Source organism: Rhipicephalus sanguineus, chromosome 1 (genome assembly GCF_013339695.2).
Source record: "Rhipicephalus sanguineus isolate Rsan-2018 chromosome 1, BIME_Rsan_1.4, whole genome shotgun sequence".
In the NCBI taxonomy this organism is placed as follows: domain Eukaryota; kingdom Metazoa; phylum Arthropoda; class Arachnida; order Ixodida; family Ixodidae; genus Rhipicephalus; species Rhipicephalus sanguineus.
The window spans coordinates 66,513,582-66,538,125 of record NC_051176.1 but is presented as its reverse complement, the minus strand read 5'-3'; the positions used below and the strand labels follow the sequence as shown (position 1 = coordinate 66,538,125).

Here is a 24,544-nt window from a genome sequence, read left to right as displayed (position 1 = left end):
CATTTTGTCTTTCAATGAAACACATGCACGCACTGTGTAGTTATGAGTACCAGTATGATATATGAAGTCTAAAATCTATTTCATAGCAGTCTGTGATGCTGCTGCAGTCCTGAGAAATAAAAAAAAGTACTAATTTGGCATCCTAGTCTACCATGTTTTTCTGTGATATGAATTTCGGCTGATACGAATGTTTTTCGTGGGCCTGCGAGATTTGAATCGTCAAGATTCTACTGCACTGAGTTAGCTTTTGTAGCATCTCAACTGAGCATGGTATCAATTTAAATTGTATATATTTGTTGTGGGTACTTGGGTTTTCTTTTGTGTGTGGTTTAATAAAAAATCTTCAGCTGTCTGCGCATCTGGTTTCATTCCATCTCTTCGACGCACCCTGAAAATCATGGCAGGTCTGCACTAGGTGTTGCTGCACGTAGCTCGGGCCCGACCACAGCGCATGAGCTCGCATACAAGCACAACAGCTGCGCAACTGCTTAGTCATGTTTGTACCCCAGTCGCCATGGGGCGCCTACACATGCCTGCACCACACACGTACGAGTCAAAAGTAGAAGTCATCACATTCAAAGAAAAAAAAACAAGAAAAGCTGTTCGAGCCTCATGACGGGAAGAGGCACACCTTTTGGATGAGGCCTCGACCACTTGCCATCCCCACATAAGTAGCTTTCAGTGTGCTCGTCATGACGAAAGCAGAGAGAAAGTGCTCAGATCAAGTGATAACTACATTTATCCTTGCAGGATTCTAAAAAGCTTCGTGGCAAGAGATTTGTGAGGCTATAGTGAGGTTACTCTACAATGATGTGAAAAGCTTTGCAGGGCCCCTTTAAGAAGAAGCTAAACAAGGTCCTGGTGCTGGCACCTTCTACCTCATCCTCGTCGACGTAGAAGCCATGGATTGATCCACAGCGGTCTCCAACATACAGAGCCTCCAAGGTGGAGCAATAAAGAGCTGCAGTTGCCCAGCGCTGCCTGCCACGTGGGAGTGCACATGTGGCATACAGGTCCACGCTCTCCGGGTCCTCTCCAGAGACTTCTTCTGGAACTCGTGACAAAACCTGTCAACAAAAGAGGGCTTTACATATAACGTAATACCAACACAATGTCGTAACAATTTCTTATTAATAAAAGATAAGCTACTGTAATCATGAGGGCAGAAAACAGCACCACATAAAGAGACAAGTGACATGCAAATGAATTCGCTGTCAAATTTTTGCTTCTGCCTAGCTTTTGGCCAAATTATGTGGGCTTGTTCACAATACCAACGCGAGACCCACAGAAAAAAAATCCTTAATATCAGCAGAAATTTCTGACACAATGTAACATACTGATATGTAAACGTTTCAAAAAAAAAAAAGCTCTCGTGCACTGCACCTTGAACAATGCTACCCAAGATCAACTTTCAAGTCATTAAAGAAAATCTGACCTGTGATTTGGCCAGTAAGTGTGACATTGAGGATATTGCAACATCAACTCCAAGTCATAAGCAACAGCAGAAATGTTGTCTATAGTGGCAAAGAAATTAAAAAATTGAAACACGGCTTCTGTACTTTTTTAGCAGGGAACTTTACTAGACATGCCCTTTAACCACGCTACAGTGTCAGAATGTACAGCGTTTTTTAATACTGAATTGAAACTAAAAAACCACGGATTTAAAAAGGTGGATCCTTGTCTTTCGATGTCTTTCCCCGTTGTCACTGTAGGCAACATGCTGGTATCTTTGCCTTTCTGAGTCTTTCCTCAAGTTGGTTCAGAAATGCATTGGGTTCATCCCACTGGAAGTTCCATGTGTCGCATTTCAGCTGCAGTCGGGACAATGACAATTCATGCACTTGACTTGGTGACGAAAGTTAAGATCTTGAAAAAGGTTGAGAAAGCAGGCATTGCTAAGCAAGACAATGCACGGAAATACGTTATCAAGCTTAACAGACTCTCAAACTTCATAAAAACACCTGCTTGATACTAGATGCATTTGAGAATAATCAATTCAAGATGCCTCAAAAGAGGATGAACACAGGGCCCTACCTGGAGCAAGCATTGCTCCTTTGGATCACTTCTGATATAGGTAACTAATTGTTCTTAATTGAAGACTAGGAACCTGATGGCACGTCACCAGTAGGGCTACTTCTTTTATTTCAAAGCCGCTACTTTTTAAAATTAGCACTTTACGTCTTTATAGAAACACAGCATATAAAAAAATGTAGATAAAAGCAAAACCTAAAATTAATCAACAGAGTGTGGTCCTGCTTTTCCATGTCTGCATGGGAGTTATAGAGAACATACCATGACACCATTTGGCCCACTGCTCAGGTAGGCAGGTGGATCATCAGAAACCCATCGAATACTGTGTACTCGGCCCTCATGCAGCTGCCACTCGGAGCACAGCGTCACAGCTTGGCCAGGTCCTGTGGCAGCGCAGGAACCAAACATTTGAACAATGAACAGCGAGGTGATCTACATCTACAAAGTCTAAATACAGGGGCATGCAAATACACAATTTTTCCAACACAAATCGAATAATACCCAGCTTCAAATATTGAACTGAATAATCAAGACAGATGCTTATTTCCCCACCAGACTTTTACTTTACCATACAACTATGCTGAAAACAATACATTTGTAAGTTATCAAAACGAAACGTGTGACAGCTTGAAAAATATACCTAATCGATACCTGCCAAGAAGCATATTATCGTCCTAAAGAGTCAGGCTCATGACTTCAATGGCCAATGTTCAAACCGAGTGTTTGTCAACATTATTTATTTATTTATTTTTACATACTGCAGCCCAGTTGGGGCTACTGCAGGAGTGCGGATCATACATCACACATCAAGTGTAGACAAAAAGTCACGACACGGCAATTCACGAACACCTCCTGGTAAAGCGTGGTGTTCCAGTGCCGAGGGAAAGAAACTGCATTTGAATACATGAAAGCAGGGGAATTTTTTTACCAGGGGCTCGTTTATGTGTTAGGCACAACGAAATAAATCGAACAGACAATTCCCTGGCCTAAGTGTCTGTTCGATTCATTTGGTTGTGTGTAAGAATGTGCCAGTTCTGTTTGAAATGTTAAAAGATAGTGTATGAGAGCTAAGAGTACAGGAAGCATCAGCAGACGTAACATATTTGTCTAAACAATGGAGGCTTGATGAGTTAATTAGACAGTGCAGAAACTTTAAAGATTCAGTGTGACGACGTGTTGACAAATGGGAAAGGTTAAGACTAGAAAGGTTAGAGGAAGGCGAAAAATATGTCATATTTACGGCATATAAATGAACGACTTTAGACTGTACAGACTCAATCTTGTCAATATCATCCTTCTGAAAAGGGTTCCATACTATATACGCGTATACAAGAATTGGCTGGATTAGCATTTTATTAGCCAGCAGTTTAGTATCTTGGGGAGCCACACGAAGAGTCCACTGAAGATAGCCGAGCTTTTTTAATGATTTCTTGCATATGGTTTCAATGTTTGCTCCAAGATAGGTTGTGAGTAAAAAGGAGACCCAGATATTTATATTCCCTTACTTTACATAGTACACAGTTATCGAAAGATTACGAGAAAAGAGGTGGTGTTAGGCGCCTTGTAAATGAGGCTAAGTTTATGCAATAGTTTGGGGTGAACAACAGTTGTCAAATCTATGAAAACTGCATCAACCTGTGAGCCAAGATCTAGTTATTTAGCAATGTCCTAAGTGAATTCAACTAGTTGTGTTACGGTACTGAGACCACGACGAAAGCAACGTTAACAATTACTAAGTATGTTGTCAGATTCCAAGTAGTCCATTATATGTTTATGTATGATATGTTCAAGCATTCTACAAGTGTAGGAAGTTAGGGAGATTGGTCAGTAGTTAACATCTGCTTGTTACTGGACTTGTATAAGGTTAGAATTTTAGCACGTCACCACAAGTAAGGAACAGATGCAGTTGGCAATGACTTGCTAAATATAACAGTAAGGTAATGCCATGTCCAAAGAGCATAACAAATAAGGAAAGCATTGTACACATTACCAGGGCCACTGGACCTTTTCCTATTGTTTAAAACACTATGCGACACACTGAGATCACCAACGGCAGATACTATGATGCATTGAAAAGGAGGAAGTTTGCAATTCTGTGTAAAAACGGATTGAAAGCATGAGTTAAAGGCAGATGCGACAGCAGGATTATTGGTAGATTCATCATTAATTAAAAAGCTGTGTTACCTTTCGCACTTGCTAATATCCATTGCCAACAACAAAGCTGCAACTAACTAGGCCAGTCGTAATTCTGCCAACAGAAAACCCCTAGCATGTATGTGCAAACCCCACTACTCATCAATGGTCTACTAAAATGACACAAAACAGAGAACGCGGCAAAAAGACGCACGCTGCTCAAATGGAAAACTTCAAAGGAGCATACTCTAAATTCAAAATAAATATTCTGTACCTTTCGTCAAAGTTCTGTGTTAACCTCTATGGCGGGTGCTGCAATGTTCCCCTGAAAAATCCTTGGAACAGAGGGTGTCGATGGAGCCAGTTTGACTGGTCATCTACCATCACAGAGTGAATTTTTCTGGTGAATTCATTTTTTTTTTTTAATGTTATTACTGCGTCACTAAAAAAAAAATTAGTACCCACCATCATGGCTCAGCAGCTGTGACATTGTGCACACACACCAAGGTGAAAGTTTAGATTCCCAGCTACAGCAGCTGCAATTCCACGGGGGCGAAATGAGCCTCAAGTGGTCAAAATTAACCCGGTGTTCCGAAGTGACACTGGCAAAACAGCAAGAGTGCCGACCACACAGTGGCAATCTTATGTTACTTGCACCACAGCGACCAAGACAAAGAACAAGCCCTTTTAGGGAGCATCGCACGATATGACGCCACACATGCAAGATACCGGTATGTGATATGTGCTTGAGGGATTGCAAAGGCACTGCCAGGAACACAGTGTAATTATGCACTAACTGTCAAGGACAAATCTGCATCTCCTGAAGTGAGCCACCACTACCAACAAGGAAACAGCTGCAATGTCGTAGTAAATGTTCCTGAAAGTATCCACTGCAAGGTCTTGTCTTTCTCTGTTCTCTTAATCAGCTCTTCCTTTTCGATTTACCAAAATGTGGAAAAAAATTACAGCTTGCTCGCACAACTGTGCACTATCATCGGAGCATTTCAAAACTACTCCAGTGAACGCAGTAGCTGAGATGGCAGCAGCTCGAGTGGACGAATAGTCCAGCTTTCCCTCCCACGTGTGTGCATGGTTGCACGAGGGTCTGCTACTGAGCAAAAACCGATGCCACTTCATGAAACACAGTACTTGCTGCAGTGCAGAGTCGACAATCCCTTGTCGACTGTGTGCAGTGCGTTGCCTACTACGCTCACTTTGTCAGAGCCAGGACACTTGGTGTACTGTTCAGGCAGGATTGACCTAAGGCACGTGAAGTGAGGTTTCTTCATGGCCACGCTGCTCATGACCACGCATGGGTACAGCGAGCATCTTGTCAATCCAACAGGATGGCAGTGAATGGGGACGTGACACGTTTGGGTTGTCACCTGTAAATGTGTATGGTATGGTTACACAAGCACCGACAGTGCTAAGCCACTCATGCTGCCATGCAGATAGCTGAAGATGGTTAGGTGATAGGGTTGTCAGCAAAAAGTCATACTAGGTGGCATGCAGCACACGCACAAAAAAGATAATTTGTTGGATGTGGCAGCAGCTACAGCAATGAAGCGGCACCAGTTTTTGCATATTAGCAGAGCCTCTACAAAGGCAAATGCATGCATTAAAAAAAGGCGGCTGCATTGCCCGCCTTGCCACCACTATGTTTCCTGTCAGTTTTGAAATGCTACTTGGTGTTGCTACTGTCCACAATTGCACAGCCGTGAGAGCGAGAATCTTTTTCTGCACAACAGTTTTACAGCGAGTCCTTTGAGTGCCACTTACAATGGCATCGTGTTTAGTATGTCTTCGTTGGTAGCAGCAGCACATGCAGTGATGTGACTGACCGAAGCCACTTCAGTGCAACTTTTGGAGCAGCTAAAACCTCGCTTTTAACCAACACAACCACCTTTTGGAGCAGTTAAAGCAAGTAATTAAACTACCTACATAACAGTCGTCAGTATGCTACAATGACCACTCGAAATAAGTGGCCACTTAAACATGGTTTGCAAGCAAGCTCACTCTTGTTTCTCTGAAAGACCACAAGAACGAAGTCTTGGCACATGCTCAGTGCAAATTATGAGATTTATGCAAAAATGTAGCAGGATGTAACAGGTTGCACCTCTTGGCGCAGTTAGGCGCAATTGGCACAGATATCGCGTCACAGCAGATGTCAGGAGACACAAATTTGCACATAGCAGTTAGTGTGTATTGATGTTGCATTCCTGGCAACTGCATATTAAAGAAGTTTTCCTTTGCAAGCACCCAGGCACCTAATAAGTGCAGTGGCATGCCTTCAGAGCTATCTTGGACTTGGCTTGAGCAATCCAACCACTTGAGGGAAGTAAAAAGGTGTGCATTAATGTTTTCAGAGTACCTATATTTTTCGGACAGTTTTACAGCTGATATTCTGCAGTGGGAGAACTGGGGGCAGAAATGTTGGTTGTATTGGTCCCGAAGTGTCCACGGCGCACTCCCACTGGATAAAAGTGGCTCACTTCGATTTAAAAAAGTCCAGAATGCGGCTGCTTCATAATTCAAAGCCAATTTTCTAATGGGCATTTCAATCAATACGTAATAAATTTTCAATAGAAGTGTTTTCAATGTGAAAGAGACCTAGATGTGTTTTCCGTCACCGTCAAATTGAGCCCAGTTTTGATTTCTGGATCTCTTCAAGTGCAGGCATTGACTAAGCGACAACATCATTGTTGCTGCACTTTACTGAAGACCTACATGACTAGTACAAGCCTGCAGACATGTACAGTACAAATAAAACTGCCATGTGCCAGGTGCTCCTATTAAGGGGAGACACTGGTCTCGAAACGAAAAGTTTTATTATTGGAGATATTGTAATGAAATTGGGTGTGTATATGTATTTCTTCCTCCTGTTTTCAAAAATATAATTAGTTTTCATGTACTTCAATTAGTTATCAAATTGTGAGAGCATAAGTGAAATCTAATTAGGTAATTTCTTACGGGTCATTAAGACACTTTCCCTCAGTATTTTTAGGTTCTGTTTAAGATGCAGCTGTAGCCAAAGACCTGCCATGTGGAGCTATGCTATTTATATTGTCACTGAGATATATCATCATATAAGAACTTTCAATTGTATTGACATTGTGTAATCTTGAAATGCAATTAGCTCACATTATTGTTCACAAAATTTCATATGTTCATCTTAGCCACAAAAAAATAGCATAGCTCCACAGTCCTATTTCTTACGAATTCAACGGTATAAAATTTATCAAAATTACCTTACAAAAACATAATGAAAAGATCCGTAAGGCTGGTCAAGTTGGCAAAAAATGTGAAGCTGAGAAAATCGCGTTTGAAGATTGACACGCACTGTATAAATTTCTAAAAGGAACCTTTAACCATAAATTTTATTCACATGTTCCCCATCTGTTTCCCTTCAAAACAAAACAGAAAGTGTCTTGTTCCACCCAAGGAATCATATCTAAAAAAATTTTCCAATGTGCAAAGCATGATCAAAACCCCACCATGACAAGCGGCTGGGGGGTTCTGGAAAAGCCATGGGGTATGAGGCTCAAGCGACTGGCTGCTCATGTCTTTTCAGTCTTTAGGAAGAACCTTCTAGATGTTAGGCAGCATGTTACCCTGGGTAATAGGTTGCTATGCTTGAGAGAATACCTTCAAAGTAGTCCAGGACTGTAATCTTCAGTTGCACCCGTTTTGTGTCTCCTTGCAAGAGTCTTTTTTGTGTTGGTGCTCTTCAGATGAGTTGCATTTGCCTTGCGTAAACGCAGAGAGTCTTTTTCTAGGCTTCGTCGAACAAGGCAATCCCCAGCAATATAGCCCAAACTTGCAGCAATGGACTCGTTGGTTGCCCTTCTTCCTTGGTTGTAGATGGCAACAGCCTCAGCGGCAGCTCGCTTCACACTTTCCAGCGAAGCGTTCCCATTCTTTGAAGTTTGGGTCCAGATGACCGAATGAAGACTCTCACTCGCGTTCTGGGTCTTCCCTTCACAGCACCGTGCCAGCAGGCTCTCATCACTGAGCCTCGCAAAGACTGGCTCCAGAGCAGCCCCAACACAAGCGGGCAGGGCATTCTTGTGTGAAGGTGGACTCTCCCCATTGGCCAAGGCTCTATTGTACTTGCACCAAGAGCTAGCACCCTCGGGGCACTTTGAGTGCTTTGGTGCATCATCTGTCGATGTCATGTGCAGCAGTGTAGCTTCGACTGCCCTCTTCATAGCTGGCACGTCATTGATATTGCTCCTCAGGGCATATCCGTAGTAATTCGCGATCTTCTTGATCTTCTCTTGTGTGAGCTTTCCTCTACCCCCAAGAGACTCACCCTGAGCCTTCTTTTTGTCCACAAGGTTCCGTAAAGCTGCACCCATTCGCTTGTGGACATGGTTGATGCAGTCCTTTTTGTCTATTTGGATAAAGCCGTACACCTCGGCTTCGGACAAGGCATGAAAAGTGCGGCTGTCTCCATCAGAGAGCACAGTCGTGTAGCGCAGACCATGCTTGGCCCAGGACCTCTGAAACATGGTCAGCGCAGCCTCTACTTCCATGCGGCCAGAGTTGCATTCGATGTTTCGTTGGCACTCGTGGGTTGCCAGCCAGTCGGTGTACCCTTCGTCTTGCGGCTGTGGTCCCAGGGCACAGCCGAGACAAAAGTTTGAGTAAACAACATGGTCAATTACAAGGCCAGTGTAGAGCTCAATGATGCAGCCCACACCTATGTGTGAGCTCCGACCTCGCGTCATCCATGAGCCGTCGAACACAACATCGATGTTCCCTATGGGGTTCAGGAAGTCTGTATACAGCTCTTTTATTACTGCCACACTAGCAGCTTCACTTTCAGTCGCTGTGTTTTCGCAGGCTTTCACTAAACTTTTTAGGTGTCCCTGAAACGTCTTGTGGTGCAAGCCTCGGTGCTAAAGGTTCATACACGCACAAAAGTCCGAAAGGGCAGTAACACCTTTGCCTATCATCTGTATCCCCTTCATGGCCCTCATGTTGACTTCGAAGGGAGTGATGGTGGCAGTTCCGCTCACTCTCGGAGAAGAAAATTGCTTCTTCTCGAAATCACAACTGCTGCAAGAAAAAATAAGCTTTACCGCAAGGCCGTACTCCTTGTCCGTTGCCTTCCTCACGCTGAGACTTTTTGCGTCGCATTTGTCGCACTTCGCTTGTGCAAAAAAGTTATTCAAAACTTTCATATCGACGAGCAAAAAATCGGTCCCGGCGTCACCGGTCTGGCACTCCGCGCTTACTCCAAGAAGGTCGAACTTGCGCTGGGTAGCCGACTTTCCAGACAGAACGGTCTTCGTTTGCGCCGATCTCTCAACTCGCTGCGCCTGCTCCGCCGTTGAGTAGTACGCGGCATCAACCCGAAGTGTTTCGCTAGTCGAACTTGGTCCCACGGTGTCGTCAGTTGAAGTTCCCGGCAGGTCCAAAGGGTCCGGCCGCGACTCCAACTCCGCTGCCGACGGTGCACTTGTAGCCGGCGCCTTCTTGTTCCAAGCCCGTTTTTTACGGCTTCCAAAAGCTCGTTGCGTCGATGGTTTCAGACGAGAGTCTCCAGGCATCTCGATCGCGTGGAAAAACTACCGGCACAAAGTAGAGACACGGTCCGTCGAGAAACACGCGCGATCGCAAAAGCAGGCGCACACAAACGGACAGCCACGGCGGAGAACCAAACACAAAGAAAAAAAAAATGACGTGTCGGTCGCGCCAGCCAATGGGAGACTCGGAAAGGCGCGCTTGAAAAGCGCGCCGCGTGAGTGCCAATCAGTGGCCTGGAAACGACCTTCAGAAAACCCGCGACGGCGGCCGTTCTGCTTGAGCGACGCCATTTTGAGATGGCGCAAAATGTGCACAAAGAAAACAGCTTCAAATCTAGCCCAAGATGGCGGCGCTCGGCCCGCTGCAACGCTCATGGCGCGCGCGGGAAGTTCGAACAAATTTCGTCCTTTTGGGGACATTTTAGTGCTGCCGGGGTGCTTTGAAAGCCGATTTTACCGCGTTTCCCGACCGAATTTAGCGTTAGCAATTTGAGAGTAGGTGCTCAGAAGTACAAACGCCTCGAAAATAAGCTTTGCGAAAAATCGATTTTTTGACCATTTTTGACCGTTCCAAGACCCGCGTCTCCCCTTAAAGGCCCTGGGCTTTAGGAGAAAAATGTCATGCAAGAAAGCAAAGGCCTTGGCATGTGATTATGTTATGCTCGAATATAAACAGCATAAGTAAAAAGGGCAAACCTTATTGTTAGAAAGAGTGCGCAGCATCACTACATTAATGAGAACCATAGATTGCCCCTTCAGTACACCGTGAATGGAAATTTGAGCGAGATCCAGGCTATTTGCCAGCTGGTTGGAGGCCTTTAATGCCGAAATGTGGCTGGTGTGCCTTTTTGTGTTTACCTTGCCGAGGTGAAGCTGACAAACATTTGCTTGCATGGCTTATTTCTCCTGCTAAAGCTGTACTTCCATGCTGCAGCCACTTGACTAAGGGGTTGAATGGAGTGTTAAGTACACAGACAGAGAGAGGCCCATTCAGCGCCTGTAGTTAAATCTGCAGCTGAAGCGTGCCAGTGGTGTACACTTGCATATTGTACTTGACACAATTGTTGCAGCACCAGCTGCCGCTTCTCTGACCATCACTGGGCTTCAATTTCACAGTATGCAGCTTCTCCTACAACAGCAGGGCAAGTCATGATCTAGCTGCCAGAGACTATCTGAGGTTTCACAGAAACTTAGTCACATAGTACATTGTCTTAGAAGTAGGCAAGCAGCCAGTAAACCCTCGTATGCTACCTTATGCTAGCTGCCAGCTTCTCAGCATGCACATTGTGACAATGCCTAGATGCACTGGATTTCAGAATCTTGCATAAAGCACACCCAGAAAAAGGGTTCTCCATGTTTTGTGCCACTACAACCAAAGCAATGTTAGAAATAACAATCAGCACCCAAACGTTGCTACTCTGCCCCATAACAAAGGGTAGGAAATAAGATGTGACCTCTGTCAAACTTTGCAGTTAATCTGTGCCTTTTGACCCACTGTATGAGAGTTGCCTATGCAACGAGACAGCAGCTCTTGCACTCACTTTTTACCCAGCAGCAGCCAGCAAGGCATGAAGCTTTCTAGCCAAGCCAGCCACAGCCCTCCTGCTTATTATTTTCCTCTTTTGACTACCACTGATCATGTAGGCATGCTCAGCAGGTATTGCTTGCAGACATGTATAGCAAGCAAGCACTTTTTCATTTCTTGAAGGTGCAGACACAACACTCTCTCTTCAGTGCACTCAAACTATAGGCTTGCATGCTGCCAGCCAGCCAAGTCAGTGTGCGATTCAGTATATCAAGTCTGGCTTAGCTGCTTCGGCAAAAGACATGCCCAACAACTTTACTGGTGGCTACAAAGCATAATAACAATAATATAATAATTGCTGGGGTTTAACGTCCCAAAACCACAATATGATTATGAGAGACACCGTAGTGGGAGGCTCCAGAAATTTTGACCACCTAGAGTTCTTTAACATGCACCTAAATCTAAGTACACAAGCCTCTACCATTTCCACCTCCATCGACAATGCAGCCGCGGCGGCTGGGATTCGATCCCGTGACCTACGGGTCAGCAATCAAGCACCTTAAACACTAAACCATCACGACGGGTAGGCTACAAAACATGCCAAAAGTCGATGGTGATGTTGGCTGCACCGTGCCTCTAAATGTTGCGCATTGCAATAAGATTGCAATAACATTGCGATAACAAGTATACATGCTAAATGGGTAGCTCGTGCGCGTCATCAATTCTCAGCGAACAAACCAATTGTGAACAAGAATTATTTTGCGTATCTATTATTTACCAGCACATGTCGGAAGGATATACCTACATAAAAGACCAACCTATTGACCCTTATTTCCTGGAACAATTAATGCTTCTCATGTTTGCTTTTCATGTTCACTTTTCACATGTGCGAAGTGCCTAAATTCTTGACATTTTAATCGTACAGCAAATATTTTATGTATATGTCAGTGATCTCACAAGCAAAATATCGCTCTTGAGAAATAGACAAGGGGATGAAGTTTTATTTACAATCAGATGTGCGATGCATCAGGACATATGCTGTCACTAATATAACATACTCCGAAATGTGTAAATAGAACTTTCTTACCATTGTTGCTGCATCTAGTAGTGACACGCTAAAGCCTTTTTCCGACAATCCTACACTACATGCAGGATATTCAGATGGCTAAAAACGTTTTATATTCGCTACACTGAAAACAGAAAGACAAAGTCCCCTACCTAGTGCACAGCTTTGTCCTCAACGATGGCAGGCTCACATATGACTCGGTGAAGGGTTTCCTTCGTGTTGTGAGGCAGAGTCTTACCCATAATAACTGTCAAAGAAGTGACTAGGAAGCGTCGGTAATGTGGAGAGGTCCTTACGCTCGTCTGACAATTTTTATGCACCAACTGATTACTTAAAAATCAGACACGAGCATTGCCACGCCACTGCAGATCACACAAGCATCTAAGCAGCAGCCACCGCAGTGGCAGAGCTGGCAAAGAATCTGGTGCAGCAGGATGCTGCTTGCGCGTAGTTGCCAAGTCACCAGGTCACCACCGGCTCAGTCTTGTGGCTGAGTGATCACTCATTAGTTGCACTGCCAAGTAGACCATGCACAGCATGCACAGAGGGTAGAGGAAGGTGGGAGGTGAGAGCATGATGTGAGCCAGCCAGCCAGCTTTGGACGGCCTGGGCGGTTGTTCTTTCAGGTGAGAGCAGGCGTGCAGTCCCTGCATGTGTTGGGCTGACCTTGGTTTTGTATTCTTAAATGCGATAGCTGGTGCTGTCATGGAGTTTCATATAAAGCCAAGTACCCAAGCCCAAGAGCAACAAGATCAGACCCCACGTGCTGCATGCTGTGAGTGCAAGAGAAAGCAAGCAAGAATGAGCAGAGAAGGATGTTTGCTTGACGTATTGTCTCCTCATACCTAATGTCAAAGGTCGCTCAATAAAGTGCACACAAGCGGGGAAAGGGGCAGAGGAGTGCGTGGAGCAAGTTGGTGCTTGTCTCCCCTAGGCTGGCTTTCCCCATGGCGACAGCAGTGAGCAGGCCCTATCTGGGAAGTAATCTGTGGCAAGTGGAAAGGACAGGCAGGCAGGGAGGAGGAGGAGAGGTTGAGGAAAGGAAAAGGCGCAACTTCTGCAACCCTAATTGGGAGCACGGCTCATAGCCGGTGGGTTGATGCGACCTTTCTTTCCACTTGCCTACTGTTGAAGATTGGCTTCGAAACGAATTTAAATTATTCTAAATTTTGAAGTATTCGAAAAGTATTCTAAATAAACGAATAGACATATATAAACCGCATGTAACCCCCTGTAAAGGTGGTTTCACTGTAGCACAGGCATGCTATATCGTGAAAATACCTAACCAAGGGAAATCCACATTGCCCACTTCAAGGTTAAATGAACATATTACCCTCACATCGATTCACCATTATTCAAGTTTAACAACTTGTTATACAGGCTTATATGATTTAAGTATGGTAAATTTTAAAACGTAACGTATTTTACAGGTTATCACTTGCATTCTACCGAAAGTCAAATCCTGCTACTATTCAAAGTTGCTTCCACTTCCCTTTGAACCAAAAAGAATGAAATTTGCGCATGCCTTGTTTCAATTTAAAAAAAGATATTGTGCAGGTTAGTTGGGTCACAAAAAAATACTGATTTTTCTTTATAATCTGATATATACTATCTGAATTCGATTCAAAATTATTCGACCAAATCACTATTCACTTTGAATTCGCTTCAAATTTAAAATTTACTATTCACACAAGCCTAGAGACGACGCTTGTGGTCTAGCGGGGCTCATAATTAGGGATGGCACTAGACAGTGGAGACCCAGTCATGCTGGTTTAGCATAGCAATAGGGTTCACTCACGAGAATGACTCATGCGATGGATGCAGTAGGCAGCCTTGCTTTCACAGCCATGAGAACACAGTAGACACCCAACCATATGACTTTCTCAGGACCGTGGAAAAGAATCAGAAGATGTGGGTGTCGCGAAATCCAAACAAGAAAAATTATGCCTATAAAAACATTGTGTAGCACAACGGATTTGCGAGAAACCTCAATGCAAACTACCAACAAACTCTACAGGGCATGAAAACCCAAAGCCCACAAAAAAAAAGTGAAAAGAATACTGAAGTGCAGGTGTCGATTATGGTTTATTAACCAAACTTTGTGTGTGCCGCAATCCACTAGCGTGATTCCATCCAGCTATCGCGAGTTGGCGCACTGTGTACAAAGGTCCTCGAGCGAGCTCACACACTTAAAAAAAAATGAAAAGCTTCTTTTGAAGTCTTATTGATCTCAGATGCAAGAGCTTCTGCTGAAGTTGGGCAACGTCCAAAAGAAGGGCTGCGGCATCGCATGCCCAAATGTTGCTCCTGATGCCCTCTATATGCCGCAGCACATCGGCAAACAACGTAGGCACAGCAACGTATGCCACGGAGATGTCGTTTTTGTCCTTCTCTGATGTTGCAGTGGTGTCAGCAGAAGGCAATGCCTTTGGGACCGCATCATCCAGCGTATGGTTGCCACAGGTAGCAACGTTGTCGTCAGCCTTGATATACAGTAAAACCTCGGTGATACGAATATCGCGGGGTGACCAAAAATATTCGTATCATCCGAAATTCGTATCACCAGAAAACACAGAAAATTAGTATGCGACAAAAGAAAATTGGCATGCGCTTTGATTCAGTGTTTCTCAGGGCCGCAGCAACGTCATAAACAGCTCTGGATGATTGCCAGTAAAGTTTTTAAACGTCAACGATCATACTTGTACTCGTAAATATACGGTGCATGCACGCGTGTGTAATTAATGAAGCAGATGTGTCGTGACCCGCGACCCCTAGAAGCCCCTTCCTAATCATATTACGCTTTTCTGCATGACAACAGAGTACCGCGGCGAAAGTGACTTAACGCTTTCGTGACCACACCTATTCTTATCGACAGTATGTTATCGATGACTTCAAGTTCAAGTTTTGGCACTCTCTGAGCGGTTCTGGACAGCTAACGCAATACAAAGGGTAAAATAGCAGGTTCTTTATCAGATTTGTTTGCGAGTTTCTTTTTTCCACCGCGGGAAGATTTTCAAAGCTCGTTCGCAGTCAGGTAGGTGAGCGCTCGTTTCAGACTTCGCGTCGACGTCGCTCGCAGGTGCTCCACAGAAACTGTGAATTTCGACGGATTCCGATTAATCTGAGCGGGAATCTCTGGATGATGGTAGCAGCACAGACACCGAAGACAACTTCGATTCGCCAGGCTTCAGTATACGGACGGCGAAAGTGCGTCAAACCTCCCCGGAACATCAGCAGCTATCCACCGGTAAGTTTCGCCTTCTCCTTGGGTCGTTTTATCGCTGCCGCGCGTTGATGTAAACGTATCCCGTGTGTTCTTAAAATAACAGCTCTTACCTGCAAGGTGTTAACTTCTTTCGGGCGGGAGCATTTGGCGCCGGCTGCAGAAAGAGCGCAGTTCTCTCCGCGAAGACGGTGGCGGTGAGTGGACTTCGATCCAACGCTCCGGTGCGCTGCGCGGCGCCGCCTTCGTGTTGTTTTTCACTGTAAAAGTCATCCCAGAGATATGCAACCACACAGATAAGTACGCGTGGTTGCATACTTTCATGCGTGGATGCATACTTTCGAAAAGCCAACATACAGTGAGAGGGACGGATCCATGGAGGTAGGTTACTGAAGAGAAGATGAGCAAGTTCGTCGCGCTCCATGTGTACATGATAATCGTTGAAGTCCCGCGCTTGCATTGGTGTTGGTGTCGACGACACATATTTCAAGGCCTTCGTCCACCGTCAGTGATGCCACGGAAAAGGTTCAAGGCTTCGTGAGTGTCTCTGATCTGAAGAAGACGACCGTCGCATCCTACGAGAAGCTTCACCACGTGTCGTCTCTATTGCAACACATGAACGATTCTTCTACGCTATTTTTTAACGCCGTCGGAACCTTTCAGTGGATGAGAAAATGCTGAAATCTGAAGGTCGGTATGGTATTTGGCAGTATATGAGGGAGAAAGAGGTCAAATGAGGGTACAATTATGGATTTTTGCAGATTTGGAACAGGCTACACTGTTCATTTCAACGGATACACAGGAAAATTGAAAAATACCAGAACTGCAAACTATGCTAGGAAAGTTGAACAGAAAAAAAATTTTTTTTTTTCCGAAACATGTGCAGCCAGCCTTTGTTTCACTGCGTCGAGAAACAGCATCGCGCGGTGGCATGATAGGCACTAGTGCCTATATTCTTCTACTTATGTAAATATTCTCTGTACTTACAGAGCTTATATTTCCACTGTTATTCTACGAGGGCTTTGTGGTCAAAACGTATATTTCGATTTTTTAAAATGTTAAACCTTTGCAGAGTAGCATTGATGTTTTTATGAATCTTTTTTTTCTTTTTGGTGCATTTTTCTTTGTTTGAGAATTTTTTTTATTATATTCAAAATAAATCTGTTAATTGGAATTAATACTGATGGAAAGACCAATTTTTCCTCTATCATTTGATATCCTACACTTTAGCATCAATTTTTTTCTGTGGCAGGAAAAAGAAATATTTCCCGGACTAGCCAAAAACAACCGATTTTTCCGCGGTCACGAAAGTGTTAAGAAGCGCTCTGCACGCGATAGATGAAGGAAAGCAAATTTTAGAATCGCTGTCCTTTGATGCTGTTATTTTCTCATCGCGGTGGTGTTGGGGGTGCTTTTCGGGAGATTTATGGCCATACCCGCACAATAGGGAGGTTTGCTCAAAATTCAGGAGTCTCCCGTGCAAATCGAAGAGTTGGCAGGTGTGCGCGTATGTTGCGAGGCCTAGCTCCTTTGCCAAGACCGTCCGCTTTGTCTCTTGGGGTCTTCGTCCACCTCTCATGGGACTTCATGACGGACCTGCAGCCCAAGTTTCAGTCTTGTTTCATAGAACGTCTGATTGCGTGGTCAGGGCTTGCATCGGCGTGGCAGGCACGTGTTAACACAGTACAAAGACGCTGCTGCCTCGAGCACAGGAGCACGCGTCAACGTGTCGGGGAAAAAAAATAAACGCGATGTCTATGTCATCTGTAATCTAAACGCGAGGGCGCATAAAGGCCTCCAAATTTCGCTCGCACTATCTCAGAGGCAACGACGCACTGTTGATGGTCGCGCAGCGCGCATGCCCGCGCCCGTGCGTGACTGCCGCACCTTCCCCAACAGCGCGGGCAGCACCTGTTCGCACCTGTGCGCTAGCGTACGTTCGTATCAAACGTCGTGGGGTGGAAATCGGTTCGCAACAACCGTACTCCAATACATTGCAGGCTAATGGGCCTTGGCCGCGACCACAGAAAAGTTCGTATCACCCCGAAATTTGTACGAGCCGTGATCGTATCACCGAGGTTTTACTGTACTTGACAAAGGTCGTAGGAAGATTTACACTCTAGAAATTGTCACTGACAAAGTTGGCATCATACTTGATCGAGGGTGTGGAGTCTCCAGCAGCAGAGGCAGAGCTGCTGGAGCCACAATGCTTGAACCAGAATGCTCGTATGAAGACACAATGCTTGAATGACTTAGGAATCATATTGCCACGCCCACTTCTTGTCTTGTTTTGATGTATTCGGGTTTGACCGGCAGGGACGGTTATCAACGCTCGACGCTGTCCACGAAGTAGTGTTCTAGAAGCGTCGCGATTGTAGTAGATCGGTTTGTTAAGATTGCGCCCCGCACGCGAATGTTCCAGCTTTGTCTAGAGATTACGCCGCCACCAGCGATATTGCTGGAAAGTTCGATAGCGCCTGCATAAAAGCCGACGCGCGTGACCGCTTGTCAGTTGATCGACGGTCGACGCTCTGTTCGCCACTATCAGTGTATTGCTTTTTAGTTTCCCGGCCACAAGTTCGGCCAAATAAAGTTTTTCATCTCTGACGTACTGACTGCTGCCTTCGTCGACGTCACAACCACGTGACAATACTTTGCGATAGTGCGTTCCACGAACTGGCAATCGAACACATGGCATCGAGTACAAAAATCTTTTCTTATGCCCCATTGCACACCATACCCACCAGCCGACACTACACTAGCCCCTTTCTGTATTTCTGCTTTATGCGCTTGATTGTGCCAGTATCCAGTGGCTGCTGCCAACTTGTGGAGTTTTGAGGAAGAACCAAAACTCTGATGTTCCACAGGCTGGTCGTATACAGTAGGTGGCACAGTGCATAATCCACAAAACGCGGAAGAATGTTCCTCGCCTTGGCACCAATTATGCTGTCTAGCTGCTACAAAAGGTTCTTGAAGATGAAGGACATCATCCCCGACTTTTCGTCGATATCATAGGGGCACGATAGCGTCCACAACCGTGGCTTAGCAAATTTGCCAATCACAAGCACGAGCAGCTTTTCAGAACTGTCCTTGTTAGCACAGAACAGTGCTGTCAAGCACTCTTTACTCCACTTTCCACCATGACAGCTGCCACTTTTGAATGTAAGGGTTTGTTCCGGCTGCCTTGGTAAAAGACCCCACTCTCATCGGCGTAAAATACGTTGCAATGTTTGTATGGTGCAATCATATCCAGCTCTGTCAACTCTATCCACTCCTTTACTGTGGAAACATCCACAGTGGAGCTTTCTCCACAGGAGCAGCTGAAAACAATCTTGTTTCCTCTTTTGAAACAATCGAGCCAAGCATTCGGTGCCTTAAAGTCATAGATACTGAGAAGCAGCGCACCATGAGGTTGGCCTTTTCCTTGAGAATGGCACTGTCAACATTGACAGGGGAGCTCCGCGCTTGATGTAGCCACTTGACGGGTACTTTCTCCAACTTTTCATGCTGGCCTTCTTATGCCACCTTCTACTTGAGACCCCACTTTTTCGCATCTGGAGAATGGAAACATTATTGGCCAAGATCATTTTCAGCAAAGATTTTGGTATCTCGAGGTCCCGGGCAATGCTTGCTCTCGTAGCTCCATGCCACTTTTCAGCCTCCTCCATGATCCTTAGCTTCTCACCGAGCGACAAACCTGCACTTACACGGCATCCTGCGTCACCATGCAATACGATCACAAACAACACGTGTGAGAACCAAAGCCTCTCTGGCATGACATTAATTGCGATCTGCTGCTTGCAAAGAATGAAACGCTCTGCCAGCAAAATGGGAGGCCAGGAGAGCCGGACAGCGGGCGACGCCAGCAACTGCTGGGAGGCAAAGAGCAAAGAATGAGACAAAGCAGAAAGCTATGCCGGAACGAACTAGTCGAGCGAGGTCACACACTCAAGTGTTTTACATGTGCAGGGGCCCCTTCCTGAAAAAGACGGTGCAATAAAAGAGGCCTGCGGCACTTTTTTTCGTCCACCGTTCAGTCTTCCGTTTCGCGTGGGTTGTCATGTAACGTGGGTCGGGCGTAAAATCGCGCTGCATAATTCAGGTTTTTAATGCATTGATTCCTTGGGACCTTCACCAGGACAGGAGTAATCCATTGTAAAATGTTGATTGTTGCCAAAATGGGGGACGTAAAAACAGGGGTCCACTACAGTAAAACCTCGTTAATACAGTCGATCCCGGATATATCGAACTCGAAGGGGATCGCGAAATACAGTCGAACCCGGGTATATCGAACTCGCCAAAAAACGTTTATTAGTTCGATATATGGCATAATTCGATATAGGCCCGCTATAAGATTTTGACACAAAGGCACATAACAATAAGAAAAGTACTATATTAATATGGTGGCTTACTTGCGTGCCCTACTTTGGAACAAAATAGTCCTGGATTTTCTTCTGTGTCAACGACTTCGCTGCCTGCGACAGCACACACGCCTCCACGTTGTCCAACGAGTCGGAGCAGCTGAGGCTGCAACCTTCCACATTCACGCAATAGCGCCGGGCCAACGCAAGTGCACTAATCACTTCGGAGGATGTAGGCAATGGGCCATCGTCAATTTCCTTATTGTTGTCGCTTTGGCTCGTGGTCGGCACGACGTCTGCAACGTAGTCCTCATCTTGTAGCTCATCCATGATGGCGACATCATCGTCCGCACTCACGAACTCGTCGAATGTCGATCCGTCGATAGCTCCCGGGAACTCTGTCAGCTCGCTCCAAACTTCGGCGGAAACACCTGCGGTGTTTTCAGTGCTGTCATCGGAATTTGGGGTGTCATCACCAGGCATGCGGAAGCCGGCACGCCTAAAGCAGTTCTGGATCGTCTCCTTCGTGACATCTGCCCACGATCTACTCAACATAGAAAGAGCTCCGAGCAAGTCGATCTTAAGCTCCCTGCCGACACAAAGGTTCACAGAGCACCAACAGGCAACACCACCAGCACAGACCACGCTGAATGAGGACTCGAGGAAAACAGGCAGCAGCAGGCACACAAGCATAAAGAAAGAAAAAATGGCACTCACTTCTACCGCCTCTGTACCTCGGAGAAAGCACGACGGCCTCTGATTGGCTGTAAGCGCTGCGAGCGGGCCAGGATCATTTCTTGCAGGGGGGTGTTCGCCCGTGCACAACCGGGTCTAAACCACTTTTTCTAGGGTGGCGCCGGCAGTTTTCCCCGCCACCGCGAGGGAAAGCCAACTTGCTGGGGCACTTTTGAGGCACATGGAGTTTGATATATCGGTTGTCGTTGCTATTTTCGTTCGATGTAACAGTAACTTTTGCTATATATTCTCAATGTAAATTTACCGTGTTTAAAAATTGTTCGATATACGGGATAATTTGATATAAACGGGTTCGATATAGTCGGGCTCGACTGTAGTTCGATATATCGATAATTCAAAATACGAAATATGCGTATTTAAGGCTTTAATTAAAGCACTGCAGGCCTCGACACAGTTTTCTGAAATCGTAAAAAGCGCAAACATGACGATTCGCTCACATATGCTAAAGAACAAGGCGAGAACTTCTTTTGCAAGTTAGCGCACTTTATTTCGCATGAATAAAGTCCGTCAACTTGTCTTGCTTCTTGCGCGCCGTGAATTCATAAAGTCATCGTCAATACTATATAAGCTTTCCAAATAATTAAATTCAGCACCTTCCGCCACAACAGCGGTGATCGACGCTGAACGCTGATGCGAGCTCTGTAGTGCCGTAAAGGGTTTAGCAATGGCAGCGGCGGCTGGCATCTTCAAACCGCACGGGTCCACTTCCGCAGCACCGGCAACGTCAGCTATGATCTCGGCATCGATGCAGTCAGAAACAGCTACGTCGTTATCTGCACCGATGAAGTCACTCGCTGTGCCCCCATCCGATACGGCGCCCGGAAACGCTAAGTCGCAAAATTCACTCATGCACCGTACGACGTAGTCGGCGGTCATGACGCGCCCGAAGTCGTCACCTGGCACCAAGTCCCGTAAGGAAACAGTGCACAACGGTGCTTTACTTGACGTCGTTTCAAGCACCGGTCATCATTTTTATCGCTACGAGCAGGACAATGTTTAGTTCGACTCCCGAATGACGATTTATCAAGAACAAAGCGCGAAGTACACATGGTACACATTCTGCAAGAGACAACGCTGCACCGCTGCACAAAGAAACATTTCTCCACCGTTGACATGTTGGCGATACCGATGGCACTTGTGGCTTTGCAGAAGGCAGCCGCTACTTTGGCGAGAAATGCGAAAAAAAGCGTAGCTTCTGAGATCAGCGTTTTAAAACCGATAACAGTAAAAATACGTCACGAGGTTGCGGATCTCAAAGGCCATGCTTTGCGGGCCCGCACGCCATCATGCGCGAAGAGACAAGGAAGGGAATGCAAACATTACAAGACTGCGAAGTCACTTCGAATTCTCATTTTGGTGCCCTCGGCAATCAGCCTCTTTGAAAAACACTAGCCCATGCGTTAAAACCTGCGTACCGCACGTCAAATATACCGGTGAACTGACAAGCGCTGCGCAACAAACTAGAGCAACGCAATATCTTCACCTGTGCGCGACGTGGGATTGGAACTTATAAGAACGCAGCCGAAAAATGATCAATAGTTGTTAGGAAAAATGCACTTTCTGGGCTTCGGCGCAGGGCAGCGTTCGATATAGCGGATGTTTTGCTGTGCGGGAGTTCGATATACGTGCACACCAACCCCATACTTTTGCATGGGAAATTCAAGGGGATTTCTCAACTGTTCGATATAGCCAATAATTCGATATATATCCGAGTTCGATATATATCCGGGATCGACTGTACACACCTGCAGGGAATGCCACATAACTATGCACTAAACGGTAGTATGAACTAACCACCAAGTGCAAATTTGCATCTCATGGTGTACACCGACACTGCCAACAAAAAAATAAATGCAGTGCCATGCTAAATCACCGTGCCATAGTAAATTTTTCCTCTGATTTGGTAAAAAGAAAGAAAAAGCCTTTCAGTGAGTAGATCAAATGCCATTTACTGTGGCATCGTATTTATTTCTTTTTGTTGGTAGTGGCCATGCAGGTCAGGAGATGCAAATACCGTATAAACGCGTGTAAGGGCCGCACCCCGTTTTTTTGAAGTGCATATTCAAAAAAAAAAAATCCGCGTAAGGGCCGCACCCACTTTTTTCAACCAATACTTATTCAAAATGCGCGCGCGCATAAGCTTCTAGGCGTAGTCGATAGATGGCGCAAGAAAACGCAACCATCATCATCGTCACCAGAGTATATATATATATATATATATATATTTTTTTTTTGGATTTTATTCGTGTTAAGATGTTCGTGAAGTGGGCTAAAAATTTTAACTTTTTTATTAGTATTCAAAGACCCGCCAACTAAAGGTTAAAGCAGGATTTTACCTTTAGCTTCTCACATCTCTGTACAAACGCGCTATCGGCGCTATCCATATCGGCATTAGCCTCACCAACTTTGGCATGGCGTTCGCGTTGTTCGGTTTGTGCAGTTCAGCTAGAGTGACCTAGAATAGGAGGAGTGTCCAAAGCGCCGGCTCCCACGTGCAACGTTTATAGAACCAGGTCAGTTGCAAAACTGAGCGATGTTGCGCGGCGTAGCCGCCATCAGCGACAGATGTGGCGCTGCTGTCGCAACAGGATTCACTCACTCCACTCTCTTCAGCCGGCATTGCGGCGCGTCAGCATCCGTGCAGGCTGCTTTCTGCATGAACAGTCTTGCGCTTTCTACTGTCCTTCGAATATGCTGCGTGTCTTCACCATGCCGACATGCTGTATTCCCGGCTGTATGAGCGATTACAGGAAATCCGAGACACCACGACATTTCTTTTGTGCCCAGCGTTACCAACTCTTCAATGAAGGGAGTCCAGAAGGAGGGGGGGGTTGTTTTTTTATTGTTTCGGCCTCTTCAGCTGGCTACGTGCTCCTCCTAACACTTCCTCTTGCTGGAGAATGTAACTGTAAAAGTTGCCGCGCTTCGCACAGAAATTCAGCCAAAGTAACGCTCTTTCCCTGTGCTTCTTCGTACTTCTTGCGGTGTTTTAGGCGTCTAGAATTTTCCTCAATACGATGAACCAACTATCCCAGCAACAAGTACTTCTAAGTAACTAAAGGCCTTCGTGGCCACCGCTAGCCACCGCAACATTGCTCCGTGCGTGCTATTTGTGAGAACGTCGTGTTCTGGAGCGTGACGCGCGTTGTCGGGCGTGCGTTGGATCCCATGAAAATTTCTAACTAGACAGTCCGGAATAAATCCGGAACATATACAGCAATCCTTGTCGGGACCGCTTGGGACGCTGTATGAAAAGTCGGGACAGTCCCGCGAAATCCCAGAGGGTTGACAACCTATTTGTGCCCCGCGTGACCCTGACCAGCGGGCGGCGTGGGATCGCATATCATTCCTCATGAGGACAAGAAACTGTCCCACATATCACGTGTATGTGATATGCACTTTCGTGAGGAAGACATCCTGAAGACTTTCACTGACATAGTCAAAAGTAAGAATTAAGTTGAAATCGTCAGCGGAAAGGAGCCTCGTCGAAGGATGCGTCCCAAAGATATTCCCGAACTTGCCTTGCTTTGAGTGATTCTAGAAATTGTGCTGTAAATAATTTTTTACAGTCAATTAGAGTTATGTTCATAAGGTTTAATGCCTGAGACTGTAAATAAGTTGTGCCGTCTGTGTGCATCACACCATACGTGCAATATCTGAAAAATTGTTTCTCTGCATTGCGTGCGTAAAATAAGTACAATTTTTCTTTCTGTAGCAGGACTGAAATTGTGGCGTGCAGTACACGCACGGCGATTTTCCCACTCAATAATTGCAACTAAATACAACCGCGATACAAAATGAAAACTCCTCCCTTCAAAAAAGTGAAAGTGAAGAATATGGGAAAAAATGCAGCGAGAAAAACTACCCAGCACCAGGAAAAGAATTACACAAACAACAGCGCTAACTTAGAACAAAGAT

The 24,544-nt window shown here is 45.5% G+C and overlaps 1 protein-coding gene across 1 annotated transcript in view; it reads right to left on the bottom strand.

Annotated features, from left to right (window-relative positions):
• The window catches only part of LOC119392559 (WD repeat-containing protein 6-like), a 166,109-nt gene that overhangs the window by 72,322 nt on the left and 69,243 nt on the right, over nt 1-24,544 (bottom strand). The window contains 2 exon segments of the mRNA XM_049414593.1: nt 879-1,067; nt 2,293-2,414. Coding sequence (XP_049270550.1) covers nt 879-1,067; nt 2,293-2,414 — 311 coding nt within the window.